This window comes from Pyrus communis, chromosome 4 (assembly GCF_041283825.1).
Source record: "Pyrus communis isolate YQ-2024b chromosome 4, ASM4128382v1, whole genome shotgun sequence".
Classification (NCBI taxonomy): Eukaryota; Viridiplantae; Streptophyta; class Magnoliopsida; order Rosales; family Rosaceae; genus Pyrus; species Pyrus communis.
In genome coordinates, this window is record NC_142568.1 from 20,638,923 (window position 1) to 20,652,643 (window position 13,721).

General features: G+C 36.4%; 2 protein-coding genes across 4 annotated transcripts; both read left to right on the forward strand.

Moving 5' to 3' along the window:
* Positions 1-89: 89 nt before the first annotated feature.
* On the forward strand, positions 90-3,042 carry LOC137721788 (pectin acetylesterase 12). 2 transcript variants are annotated; one of them, XM_068460806.2, is made up of 12 exons: positions 141-364; positions 452-730; positions 812-894; positions 1,086-1,215; positions 1,319-1,392; positions 1,561-1,647; positions 1,732-1,856; positions 1,954-2,068; positions 2,158-2,235; positions 2,342-2,447; positions 2,559-2,701; positions 2,813-3,042. In XM_068460806.2, exons 2-12 carry the CDS (start codon positions 538-540, stop codon positions 2,900-2,902), a joined length of 1,224 nt encoding a protein of 407 aa, XP_068316907.2. In that variant the 5' UTR covers positions 141-364; positions 452-537; the 3' UTR covers positions 2,903-3,042. The 2 variants fall into 2 exon arrangements, 1 of the variants encoding a protein (XP_068316907.2); XR_015961804.1 differs by having other exon boundaries at positions 90-730; positions 2,373-2,447.
* A 990-nt stretch (positions 3,043-4,032) lies between these two features.
* Positions 4,033-6,610, forward strand: LOC137723459 (pectin acetylesterase 12-like). 2 transcript variants are annotated; one of them, XR_015961803.1, is made up of 11 exons: positions 4,033-4,360; positions 4,443-4,525; positions 4,718-4,853; positions 4,963-5,036; positions 5,181-5,267; positions 5,352-5,476; positions 5,576-5,690; positions 5,775-5,852; positions 5,990-6,064; positions 6,175-6,317; positions 6,421-6,610. XR_015961803.1 is itself a non-coding variant. In XM_088692925.1 (11 exons), exons 1-11 carry the CDS (start codon positions 4,165-4,167, stop codon positions 6,508-6,510), a joined length of 1,233 nt encoding a protein of 410 aa, XP_088549051.1. In that variant the 5' UTR covers positions 4,033-4,164; the 3' UTR covers positions 6,511-6,610. The 2 variants fall into 2 exon arrangements, 1 of the variants encoding a protein (XP_088549051.1); XM_088692925.1 differs by having other exon boundaries at positions 5,959-6,064.
* The last annotated feature ends 7,111 nt before the right edge of the window (positions 6,611-13,721 follow it).

Sequence of the window (13,721 nt, forward strand, 5' to 3'; positions counted from 1 at the left end):
TGGGAAACACTCTTCTATACAGACAACTTACAGACTAAGTTGCGTAAACTCTGAGATAACAAAAACGAAAGAGGGGACGGTTTTCGGACTTAATCGAAGGATTACCTTGAAGCATCAACAACATCCAATGACAGTATCTGTATATATAACCATGCGGAATCGGAAGTAGTCTGGTTTACCATGGTGGATGAGAAAGGCCTTAATTTGTTCATTTCGAAATCGAACACTCCAAGCTTTTGCTAAATTGAGGAAGTTCATACCGGACATTTCTTCTTAGTTTTTCCCATTTCTGGGCAGCTTTAGTTGACTTAGTCCTATAAGAATTCATTTCCTCTTTTTTCAGTCCATTTCCTTTTATTTTCTGGTAAGTTGGTAAAAAATTGTTGATGGGACGTCTGGAGCTGCCAGATTTGACTAAGCACTAACGTACGTATGTTCAAATCCTCTCCAGTTTAATCAGGATTTGACTTTCGTTTTTATATCTAAGTTTCCGAAGGCTTGGGTGGCCGAGAGATTGGAGGAGAGGAGAGGAGAGCCATGGTGAAGTTCTTGTGGGTTGGCATTGTAACAGCACTTGTTTTCGGAATTTGGGTTGATGGTTTTGTGGAAGAGAAGAATTTTAATGAGACGGTGCCGTCTTTGTTGGAGACCTATGGAAGCTCCGAGGCTGCAAATGACATACTCATGGTAGGGCTAACACTCGTCAAAGGAGCTGCTGCCAAAGGAGCAGGTATGCCATACATTGATGCATACTCTAAAATTGTTGCAGTTCTCAATTAATCCTTATACCTTTTAATTTCCTACTTTGCAGTCTGCTTGGATGGAACAGTACCTGCTTACCATTTGCATCGTGGATATGGATCGGGGTCGAACAGTTGGCTCATTCACCTTCAGGTTTGTGAGATAGATCAGAAAAAATGACATAGTTTATACGTTTCTATGTTGACATTGGATAATTATATCGTAAAGATAGGTTGAGGAAAATAGCAAGTTCATGTTTCCTTTTAGTTATTTTCTTTTGGACTTCATGATTCCTTTTAGTTGATTGATCACCAAGCAACCCTCTGAAGTCCTTGTTGATGCAGGGAGGAGCATGGTGTAACGACACCAAAAGTTGTTCTAACCGCAAGCTTTCACCTTATGGATCATCAGCGCACATGGAACCAGAGATAGCATTTTCTGGAATACTAAGCAATCACTCTAAAGAAAATCCCGGTTTTCTCCTCAAACTTAATGCTACATTGTTTAAAGCTGATGCATCTGCCTTTTTTTTTAACTTGTTTAGCCGTCTTAACCATTATCATGTAAGGGACTGCAGAGTTTTTCAACTGGAATAGAGTAGAGCTCCGGTATTGTGACGGTGCTTCATTTTCTGGGGACAGCGAAAATCAGGTAGGTGGGATGATCTTTCCGTTTACAGTTTCCCACAAAATTATGATAGCGACTATAGTGCTGCAGCTATTGGAACGAAAAATTAACTTCCTTGTATCGGGAGGTACTTTGTGTATTTCTGTTCCTAAGTGCAAATGAGAAGCTAAAATATAGTGATTCTGCTTTTAGGCAGCAAAACTGAAATTTAGAGGACAGCGTATATGGTTAGCTGCAATGGACGATTTGATGTCAAGGGGAATGCGCAACGCGAATCATGTACTACATTTCTTTATGCTAAAGAAATTTTTGTGTTGCCGTTTTAAGCCACTTCTCAAAGCATATTAATCCATCATACGTTAGGCTCTTCTTTCTGGTTGCTCTGCCGGCGGTCTGTCATCAATTTTGCACTGTGATGAGTTTCGGGGCTTGTTTCCTACAACTACGAAAGTGAAGTGCCTGAGTGATGCTGGACTTTTTCTTGACGTGTGAGTACTGTATCTGTGATGCCTTTTCTCTGTCAATGTTCCTTGCTAGTTATTTACAGTTCAAATTTTATTGCTGATATCCTGTATGGAACTGTAGGGTTGATATTTCCGGTGAACGCACAATGAGGGATTTTTATAGTGGTGTAGTAAGCTTGCAGGGGGTGCAAGAAAATCTTCCGCGATTCTGTACTAGTCACCTCGATCCTACTTCAGTAAACAATTTTTTTTTTTCCTCTTGCAGTTTTGGATTTGAAGATAGGGGGATCTCTAAGTAAGTTTTACACTGTTTCTTACTTTGCAGTGCTTCTTCCCCAAGAACTTAATTGTGAACATTACAACCCCGCTATTTATACTCAATTCAGCATATGATTCATGGCAGGTAATTGTTCATTGTAAATTTGAATATGGTGTTAATTATTTGAAAATTACTGGACGGACTTTTACTGAAAGAATGCATTGAATTGTACTTCCCCACTTGAAATCAGATCAATAACAGTTTAGCTCCACCATCAGCAGATCCGCACGGCGAGTGGAAGAGTTGCAGATATAACCTTGCAAGTTGTTCTGCATCACAGATGCAAATTCTTCAAGGTGAAATCCCACATACGAGGAAGTTTTCAACTCATAAAAGTTGCAACAGCTTGAGAAACAAACTAAACATGTGGCTTTTGTGACATTATTTCTCTGCTGTATATGGAACAGGATTCAGGAATCAAATGCTGAATGCAGTAAGAGAATTCTCAATGCGTAATCAAAATGGGATGTTCATAAATTCGTGTTTGGTGCACTGTCAAACGGAGAAAAGTGCATGGTATGCTAATGAATCTCCAGCTCTTGGAAACAAGGTGAGCCTGTTTAACTACTAACACACACAAACAGAAACAGAAACACATGCATTATATGTAGAGAGAGTTTAAAGATTTCCAAAACTTACCGTATATGACGGATTATTGCAGACAATTGCAGAAGCTGTTGGAGATTGGTATTTTGATAGAGCAGAGGTTAAGGTTGTTGATGAAACTTGCCGCCATCTGGCTCTCGAATGAGAATTGATTGACAGATTATTTACATGGTCATTGTATTGAGTTGTCTGCACTATAATACCATCCCTTCTGCTTAATGAAATAACTTGTAACAACTGAAATCAATAGAATTCTACTACCAAGTTCAAGAACCAAAAAACAAATGAATGAACACCATTCTCACTCTTCCATTGTGACAATGTTGAGTAGTGCAGTGATACCAGATTCCTTGTCTGGGCCATGTGTTAGTTCCTTGCCTCCAACGCAGTCAATCTCCCATCATGGTCTGGACACTATTTCCCCCTACTCCGCCGGACACAAATTCAAACAGTTTACGTGGATGTATGATGATATTTACTGTTGAATGCGTAAATTGTTGATGATATAAACGTACTTTAAATAGCTAGTTACAAATAACTTTTGGGTCTCACCAATATTAGAGAGTGTATCAACAAATGTGTCAGTTTTGAAGGTCGAAATAGCATCGCCCTAAAAATCAACGTACACGTAGGGTTTATGTGGTGTAATGGATTGCACATATGTAGTGAAAGTTGTTGGGAAACACAGATTAAAACATTCTTCCCTTTTCAGTTTTAATCTTAATTCCATCCGTTGACAAAGTAGATAATTGGCGTCTTCCCTGAACAACCATGTTTTTAGAGACTTCTCTGAGTATGTATGTATGTATGCATGTATATATATGTATGTATGTATGTATGTATATATTTATATATGTGTATGTGTGTGTGTGTGTAAATATATAAAAACCCTTTCTACTTTGGTAATTGAATAACTAATTAATTAATTGCTATTTGCTTCAGCTGCTTCAGTATTCTGATTAAATTATGCCCCACAGTTCGAAACCAGACAAAGAGAGTTAATAACTTGTGTATTACGTTAATCATCCTACTCCCATGTTACCCTTCCTAATTTGGAACATATCTTAATATTTGCTAGAGAAGGTCTCGTGTTTGTGTGCAGTAAAGGAATCAAATTTCCTATCTCTCTCTCTCTCTCTCTCTCAGTTCACATTTTGGAGAGAGTTGAAATTAACAATCTTCAATGATTGTGGCAAGATATGAGACTTTCTCGAATTATTTGGAATGACTTGTGTGTAAGATTCCTCACCATTGACCCCTCGTCTGGAGGGATGAATAAAGATAATGGCCAATTGCAATTGAATAGCTTTTCCTTGATTTATACCCATGTTCTTCATTTGCGTTTCGTTTTTATATCTACGTCTTCGAAGACTTGGGTGGCGGAGAGATTGAAGGGAGAGGAGAGCCATGGTGAAGTTCTTGTGGATTGGCATTGTAACAGCACTTGTGTTCAGAACTTGGGTTGATGGGTTTGTGGAAGAGAAGAATCTTGATGAGACGGTGCCGTCTTTGTTGGAGACCGATGGAAGCTCCAAGGCTTTTAATGACACACTACTCATGGTAGAGCTAACACTCGTCCAAGAAGCTGCTGCTAAAGGAGCAGGTATGCCATACAATGATGTATGCTCTAAAATTTTTGCGGTTCTTAATTAATCCTTATTCCTTTTAATTTACCTACTCTGCAGTCTGCTTGGATGGAACAGCACCTGCTTATCATTTACATCGTGGATATGGATCGGGAGCGAACAGTTGGCTCATTCACCTTCAGGTCTGTGAGATAGATCAGAAAAAATGACATATTTTATAAGTTTCTATGTCGATATTGGGATTATTATACCATAAAGATAGTTTGAGAAAAATGGCAAGCTCGTGTTTCCTTCTAGTTATTTTCTTTTCGACTTCATGATTCCTTTTAGCTGATTGATCACCAAGCAACCCTCTGAAGTCCTTGTTGATGCAGGGAGGAGCATGGTGTAACGACACCAAAAGTTGTTCTAACCGCACAACTTCACTTTTCGGATTGGGATCATCAGCGTACATGGAACCATATATGGCATTTTCTGGAATACTAAGCAACCAATCTGAGGAAAATCCCGGTTTCTCCTCAAACTTAATGGTACATTGTTTAAGGCTGATGCCTGCATCTGCCTTTTTTTTTCCCCTTTAGTTTAGCCATCTTAACCATTATCTTGTAAGGGACTGCAGAGTTTTTCAACTGGAATAGAGTAGAGCTCCGCTATTGCGACGGTGCTTCATTTTCTGGGGACAGCGAAAGTCAGGTTGGTGGGATGATCTTGCCATTTACATTTTTCCACAAAAGTATGATAGGGGCTGTAGTAGTGCTGCAGCTATTGGAAGGTACTTTGTGTATTTCTGTTCATAAGTGCAAATGAGAAGCTAAAATATAGTGATTCTGCTTTTAGGAAGCAAAACTGCAATTTAGAGGACAGCGTATATGGTTATCTGCAATGGACGATTTGATGTCGAAGGGAATGCGTGACGCGAAAAATGTACTACATTTCTTCATTCTAAAGAATTTTTTGTGTTGCCATGTTAAGCCACTTCTCAATGCATATTAATCCATCATCCATTAGGCACTTCTTTGTGGTTGCTCTGCCGGCGGTCTGTCAACAATTTTGCACTGTGATGAGTTTCGGGGCATGTTTCCCACAAGTACAAAAGTGAAGTGCCTGAGTGATGCTGGAGTTTTTCTTGACGCGTGAGTACTATATCTGTAATGTCTTTTCTCTTTGTCAATGTTCCCTGCTAGTTATTAACACTTAAAATTTTATTGGTGATATCCTGTATGGAATCGTAGGGTTGATATTTCCGGTCAACGCACACTGAGGGATTATTATAGCGGTGTTGTAAGCTTGCAGGGGGTGCAAGAAAATCTGCCGCGATTCTGTACTAGTCACCTCGATCCTACTTCGGTAAACAAGTTGTTTTCCTCTTGGCAGTTTTGGTTTGAAAATAGGTAGTAACATAAAATAAGTTGTACACTACTTACTTTGCAGTGCTTCTTCCCGGAGAACTTAATTGTGAACATTACAACCCCGCTATTTATACTCAATTCAGCATACGATTCATGGCAGGTAATTGTTCATTTTGAGTTTGAATATGGTCTTAATTATTTGAGAATTACTGGACAGACGTTTACTGAAAGAATGCATTGAATTGTACTTTCCCCCTTGAAATCAGATCAATAACAGTTTCGTTCCACCATCAGCAGATCCGTGCAGCGAGTGGGAGAGTTGCAGATTTAACCTTGCAAGTTGTTCTGCATCACAGATTCAAATTCTGCAAGGTGAAATCCCACACACAAGATTTTTTTTTTTTTTTTTGAAGTCTTAAAATTGAGAAACAAACTAAACATGTAACTTCTGTGACGTTAACTTTCGGTTATATATGTAACAGGATTCAGGAATCAAATGCTGATTGCAGTAAAACAATTCTCAATGCGTAATCAAAATGGGATGTTCATAAATTCGTGTTTGGTGCACTGTCAAACGAAGGAAAGTGCATTGTTTGCTCATGAATTTCCAGCTCTTGGAAACAAGGTGAGCCTGTTTAACTACTAACACAAGCAAACACAAACACATGCATTATCTGTAGAGAGAGTTCGAAGATATCTAAAACTTTGTATGTGACGGATTACTGCAGACAATTGGAGAAGCTGTTGGAGATTGGTATTTTGATAGAGCAGAGGTTAAGGTTGTTGATGAAACTTGCTGCGATCTGGCTCTCGAATGACCATTGTTTGATCAAATTATTTACACTGTCATTGTATTGAGTTGTCTGCACTATAATACTACCCCTTCTGCTTAATGAAATAATTTTGTAATAATTGAAATCAATAGAATTCTACTATCGAAGTTCAAAGACCAAAAAACAAATGAACGAATTGGATAAAAGACGGTAAAAGCGCTGGCAGATGATTGAACAATATTCTCATTCTTCCATGGTGACAACGATCAGTAGTGCGGTGACACCAGATTCCTTGTCTGGAAGATGTACTAGTTCCTTGTCTCCAGCACAGTCAATCTCCCATCGTGGTCTGGACACAATTTCTTCAACTCTGCCGGACACAATTCAAACGGTTTACATTGAAGTATGATGATATTTATTGTTGGATGCGCATACATGGCCTTTCTCATCTAGTTCTATGTACACGTTTCACGGTTGATTTGTATTTTGACATTCATAATTTATATGTGTATAGAGAAAATGAGGCCAATTCTTAAGCAGAATCCGTTCATCTGCAGCTGGAGCAGGACTTTTGCAACATTACGAAGAGACGTAACACAGTAAAGTAGGCACAATCAAATCTCCATTATCCCAGTAAAGTGTGCAGAAAATCAGGCCTCTTCCTATACAAGCGGGATCCATGTCGATAACATATCCGCAACTATTGTATTAGTATGTATACCGTTGACAATACGTTCTCCATGTGGATACCAATCCAGCTATGATTGAGTGAGATCCCTCTATAGAGAAAAGTATCAATCAAAACTCTTGTGCTTATCAAAATTACTGTGTTTGTTGCAGAAACACTTTATAGACTAAGTTGTGTAAACTTGCTGGCCAAGAAATAAGAGGGCATTTTTTGGCTTAAATCTAAGAAGTACGTTGAAGTATTAATCACTTCTTCTAATAGTTTTGGCTTACCATGGAGGAGTGGAAAGGCCATAAATTGATCGTTTCGAAAACTCCAAGCTTTTGTTAGATTTAAGAAATCCATCCATGCAGCTATTTTATCATGTTTTCCCCATTTCTGAGCAGCTTTAGTTGATTTACCCCTCAAAAATTCATTTCCTCTTTTAAAGTTAGAATGGATTAACAAGTAAAAACTCTCAACTAATATATATCTTAGAGAACTTCTATACTAAAGGGTGTTGAGCAAGTTGTTAGTTGCAGGGTGTATAAAGAGCCACTCGATTGTGGAGAAAATGATTAGAGACTAAATTTCAATTGTTGAATATATTAAAATTGAATAACGATGATTTGAATATTGACAACAGAGCGATCAAATATCAATGACATACTGAAAAATCATTTCAGCAATTGAGATTTGAAAAGGATGGTGTTATCCACACATCCATTTTCATCTCTTACACACACTTTGTTAATTTATATCATTTGATTTTTTTCAATTTATATGATCCGATGGCCAGAAATTGAGAAAGGCATGTGGGAGATAAAAATTGGTGTGTGATAGCACCACCGTTTGAAAAACATTTTGTTCAATTTTGATGTTGATAGATGAATTTAATGGCTACCAAACAACCCATGCACCAAACCTCCTCACTTAAACTAACCGGATCTAACCGCTCTTGTTCAAATATGTAACTCAAATGTGCATTTCTATGTGCACTGGTGAAAAGTCACAATATATATTGTATATACCTATATACAACTTATGTCGGCTTTTGCTAAATCTTTTTGAAAATGCTAAGGCCCGGTGATATCAAACCCATTTAGCCCAATATGCAAGTAAAGTAGTTGCTTGATTAACAGTTTGTTCATTAAAAAATGGTTAATGATACTACGTGCTCAAATAATTTGGGCCATCTAACGGGTTGACCCGTGCCTTTCAACATTTGGTTTCCGAATGTAACACACTCGGTTGGCTTATGCTTTTTGCTTATATAGAAGAAATGTTGATTAACATATACAATTCGACAATAAATAAAAACATTTTTCTTTTGACGGCGAGAGAGAACAACAGTGTACCAATTTGTAAACTTCAGGGTAAATTTTCAAATTTTGAAATCTTATAGACCACATTGTTACGCACCCTGAAAATAGCAATAAAACTAAAATGTTGGTAAGGGACTCCAAAAAATGGCATCAAACACCCCACTAAAGTGTATTTTTTTTGTATATTTCTATATGTTTGGAGTGTGCAAAATAACTTTTTTGGGAGTGCCTGTAACAACTCCCTCAAACTATTCGAAAACATAAAACTAACACACTTTGCTGACACAGATGAGTCTTACTATTGTATGTGGATCTCACCGATATTAGAGAATGTATTACTAACGCAGCACGAGCGTAGGAGGATTATAAGCGTAATTCCTCGAAGTACAAACTTATGGAATCCAACAGTTTAGAGAGAAAAATCTCAAAAGTATTTTTGATTAATTGTTGAATTGATGAGGTTACATAAACAACCAAATGGCTTATAAGGACACTAATTTAGCTCTAGGGAAACTCAGAGGCCTTAGAAAATTCAAAATACGATTTAATTTGGACGAAAGTCGAAATGTTTGATGTTTATTACAAAATTTCAAATGCTCTTTTGGAAGCCTAAACGGTCTCGGATGGCTAAAATTCATCATATATCACGACAATCAATGAGTTGGAACTGCATCGTAGTTCCCTTTTCGAAAAGGTATCAAGGCCCAAATCGGAGCTCAGACGTCAAATTTGCAAATTCCCGTTGCGTTTTCCATCGGTCTAATTCATTTTCAATCCACTCGACCATTTGTTCTACATTATGTATCAGTTTTAAAGGGACAAGTAGTAACGTCCTAAAAACCAACTTGCACGTAGGATGTATGTGGTATAATGGATAGCATAATATGTTATGAGAGTTGTTGGAAAACACAGAGTAAAACATTCTTCCCTTTTCACCATATCATAAATGAAGGGCACACAAAATTTACTGCATTTTGCGGCGCTGGTAGAACCCTGCAAAAGGTATCCACTCCTGTGAACTAAACTATCACGATATGATAGTTTTAATCTTAATTCCATCCGTTGACAAAGTAGCTAGGGATCAATTGTCGCCGTCCCTGAACAATCATGTTTTCAGAGACTTCTCTTTGTATGCATCTTTTTATTCTCCTCTATCTCTAAATCTTTTTATATATAAACCTTTTCTACTTAGTTAATTAATTAATTAATTGCTATTTGCTTTAGCTGCTTCTCTGTTCTGATTAAATTATGCTCCAAAGTTCGAAACCAGACAAAGAGAGTTGATTTTAATTTGTGTATTATGTTGCATTAGTGATCCTACCCCCATGTTACTCTTCATAATTTGCAACATATTTTAATATTAGCTAGAGAAAGGTGTTGTGTTTGTGTGCAGGAATCAAATTTCCTCCCTCCCTCTCTCTCTCTCTCTCAGTTCACATTTTGGAGAGGGTTGAAATTAACAATCTTCAATGATTGTGGCAAGATATTAGACTTTCTCTCGAATTATTTGGAATGATTTATGTGCAAGATTCCTCATCATTAACCCTTTGATTGTCAGCAGGGATGGATAATGATAATTTATGATTAATTGTATTGTTCTCCGGGGCCAATTTTTTTCGGTGTTTTCTTCTGCTTCAACTCAACATTAAATTATCTATACATTGAAAGCTACTAAAACGGTGGTGTTATATACATTAATAGTTAGCTTTAATTTAAAATCAAAATAATATTAAGTAAACTAAAGAAACTCTCCATGATACTTTGGGGTTTAGGGTTTAAGAAAAAAAGCATATCGACAATTTGCCAGTTGTTACGGACTATATTTTATAAGTTGATGGCAAAGTGGTTTTACTCTGTGTGTGCGCGTGCTGGATGTCTATAACAATCATGTGAGGTAATAAATGTTGCACTTGCTATGGAGATTTCAAGTACTGTATTTGTGAGAGAAACATACATGTCACGGTTTATATCTTTTTCTATCTTTCTCCTCATTTGATAAGTCGTTCAAAGAGAGAGATATTGATAAACGACTAGGAAAAGATATTAAGTAGTGCTGCCTGATTAGGACAGTTTCTCACATTTTGATGGTACTGTATGAGGTTGGTATGAACAAATTAAAAGAAGCCTAAATATTTTTATAAGTAATGCTCTATAAATGACGTGGTCGGTAATCTTAATTGTGCATGACGGCCATGCACTTATATATTGTCACAAATGAGAGACTATGCTGGTTTTTCTGTGCAGCAGATTCCTCGATGGAATCTCTGCCAACAAAGAACAACTAATTAATACTCGTATCACTTTTTAAATCTCCTTCTGAACCTCAAAGTGTTTAGGTGAAAAAGAACATTCTATGAACATCGATTCTAATGCAAGAAACATTAACACTTTTTAATTCCTGCCTTGTGTCGAAGTTCTTGATCATCTTGATATTTCCTGTACATTTGCACCAGAACAAAATCTTCTGACAATAATATTTTACTTATACGATCATCATTAGGTTAATCATTTTAATCACATTCCGTTCATCTCAGTTGTTTATAGAACTATTAGCATATTCGACCAAAAGAAGTATTAATATAATATATTAGAAGAAAAAAAGAAGTAAAGATTCCAATTTATTAAAGATTCACATGGTATAAGCATAACATTAAAAAACACCAAAGAAATCAAAATTGGCAACTGCATTACTGTAATCCCATCTTCTCCTCTCTCAGCCTGGTCAATATTGCAATGCTTTTTGTTCTTTACCAACACCCTTTAAATCGTAGGTCCCCAACAGTAGACCAATAATTTGGTTCACATGCATCTCCATATATAATATAAACACATAATGTTTATATATGTTTATACATAGTATATGTTTATATATATTTATGTAAATATAAATTGATATTTATATATTAATCTGCAAGAGGGTGAGTCTTGAAGCAATGAAAAAGTTGTTTCTCTGTAATTAAAAGGTCATGAGTTCGAATTGTTAAAACAACCTCTTTGCAAAGCAAGAATATAGATGTGTATGATAAATGCTCTCCCCACCCTTACAAAGTAAAGAAACTTGTTAGCTTGAGATCGTCCTATTTATATATTAATCTGCAAAAGATAAAAAGAAAACTTGGGCATATTGTACGAGGGAAACCATACAACGATGTCTGTGAGAATGCATGGACAAACAAAATGGAGTCTGTCGTGTATTTCAGAGGAGGAAAGACGTGGCTTTTTGCACTTGAATAGCTTTTCCTTGATTTTACCCATGCCTCTATTATTTTCATCGTTTCTTTTTCCTCAAATGGTATGAAATAGTATATGGAAATTTTCGAAACTAAAATTTTCATTTTTATTTATCAAATTATTAGGCAGACAGGCACTGTAAATTGTAACAACAGAAATGGTAGAATAGTCATTAGCCACCAATGTACCAATGATAAAGTGCGTGTGATATGAATGGATGTACATATATGATATATTACCCTTTGTCTTTCTAAATAATGTAAAGATGCTCAATTCACCTCATGAGTCATGAGGACCATCCTCCACAGTAGTACTGTTATGAATTTTCTTTTTATGAGTCGAGTCTTTATAGTGCAAAGTCAATTCTTTTACCATCTATACAAGAGATTTTTTAGCGTCACTAATTGTATGCAATATGTGTTATGCGACGACAAGTATAACCGCTTACATGTGTGTATATGGTTGATGATCCAACATTTTTTTTCTCATTATGTATATACAGATCCCACTCAACTCTTCTCCTCCTCAGTACTGCTATTATGAATTTTGTTTTCTACATGAGAGATTTTTTATGTCATCGATTGTATACAGTTAAATGCTACGTGATGTTAGATAAAGAGTCATAACAATATATCAATGATGATTGATATCTTTTCTTTTAGCGTGTCTCTTTTTTATGTGTATGCCCTTATGTATATGTCTTTCTCTTTACCAAACACATCACATGAGGAGAAAAACAGATCATAGATTAAATATACCTAATTTCATGTTAGTTTTAGCCATGTAAATTGGTTATATTAATGCATATACAATGTTACTCTGTGCTTTTCATTCCCAATAGCAAGATTTACCCTTTGTCTTGCTACATAAGGTAAAGATGCTTGGTCATGACATGATTCATGAAAAGTTGAAAACCCTCCTCCACAGTACCACTACTATAAATTTCCCTCTTCATAATTCTGCAAAGTCAATTCTACCTTCTTCTACACGTTCCACTGCTAAACTCTCTCTCTCAATCTCGAGAATAACTTACACCACACGAGTTCATCATTACAGTGATGTCCTATGTCAATGAAATAAACACATGTACAAATTTTTTTGTTCATAAATCATTTTTCATTAGCGAAAAAAACCATGTGTCAGTATACAAGTGCCATATAAAATATTTCTCTCCCACTTCCTCTTTTTCTTTGAAGTTTCAGCATCTTGCAGGGACCCAATTCTCTGTTCCTCACATATCGAAGTAGTAAAAGGTTCAGGCCCACTCTTGGGACACAGCACACGGTGTGCTAGCTCTTGTGATGCAGTATATAGTACGAAATTATATAGTTTTCTCACAATATGTCACCTTCCTCTAAGCTACTGTGCAATTAAATATCGATATTTCTGTGTACTGAATTGGAAGTCTATTCTTCTTAAGATAACGTTATAGCCACAGAGACTACGTAGTCTTTTGCCTATTTGCCACCAAGAAAACAATCAGACAAGAATTTATGGCTTTTATTGTATTACAAGTCATTTTTCATATGTTTTCTGACCGTTTCTAGCTAGCAGCTGGATTCTCATCAATATAGTGTTGGAATCCTGCCTCCCTCATCTATTTTCCATTTTAATTTGTCTAATTATTTCGAATCATTTTGTTGTTTTTGTATATGAGATTGACGTAGTAAAAGAAAGGCCATAAATTCATGTTTTCAACCATCAAGTCCTAGAAGAGGAGAGAAACTTTGTTAGGGCTTTTGATTGGAGCAGCTTTCACTACGAGTAGAATCAGCGTAAAAGGAAGACTGTAATTTCATTTCATGCCTTTAACCATTGAGTCTTTTGACCAATTTTATTTTTTTATTTTTTATTTTATATTTTAAAGGGATGTTTGATTAGGTCAGCGTTCACGTTGGATATGACCCACATAAAAACGCACTGAACCAAATACAAAAATTATAAATCTTTGTGAAAAGTGTTAACAGACGAATTGTCAGACATTCTTATCTAAGTTTTGTTAAAGCGAGTTTGGAAAGGAGAGGTAGCGGCAT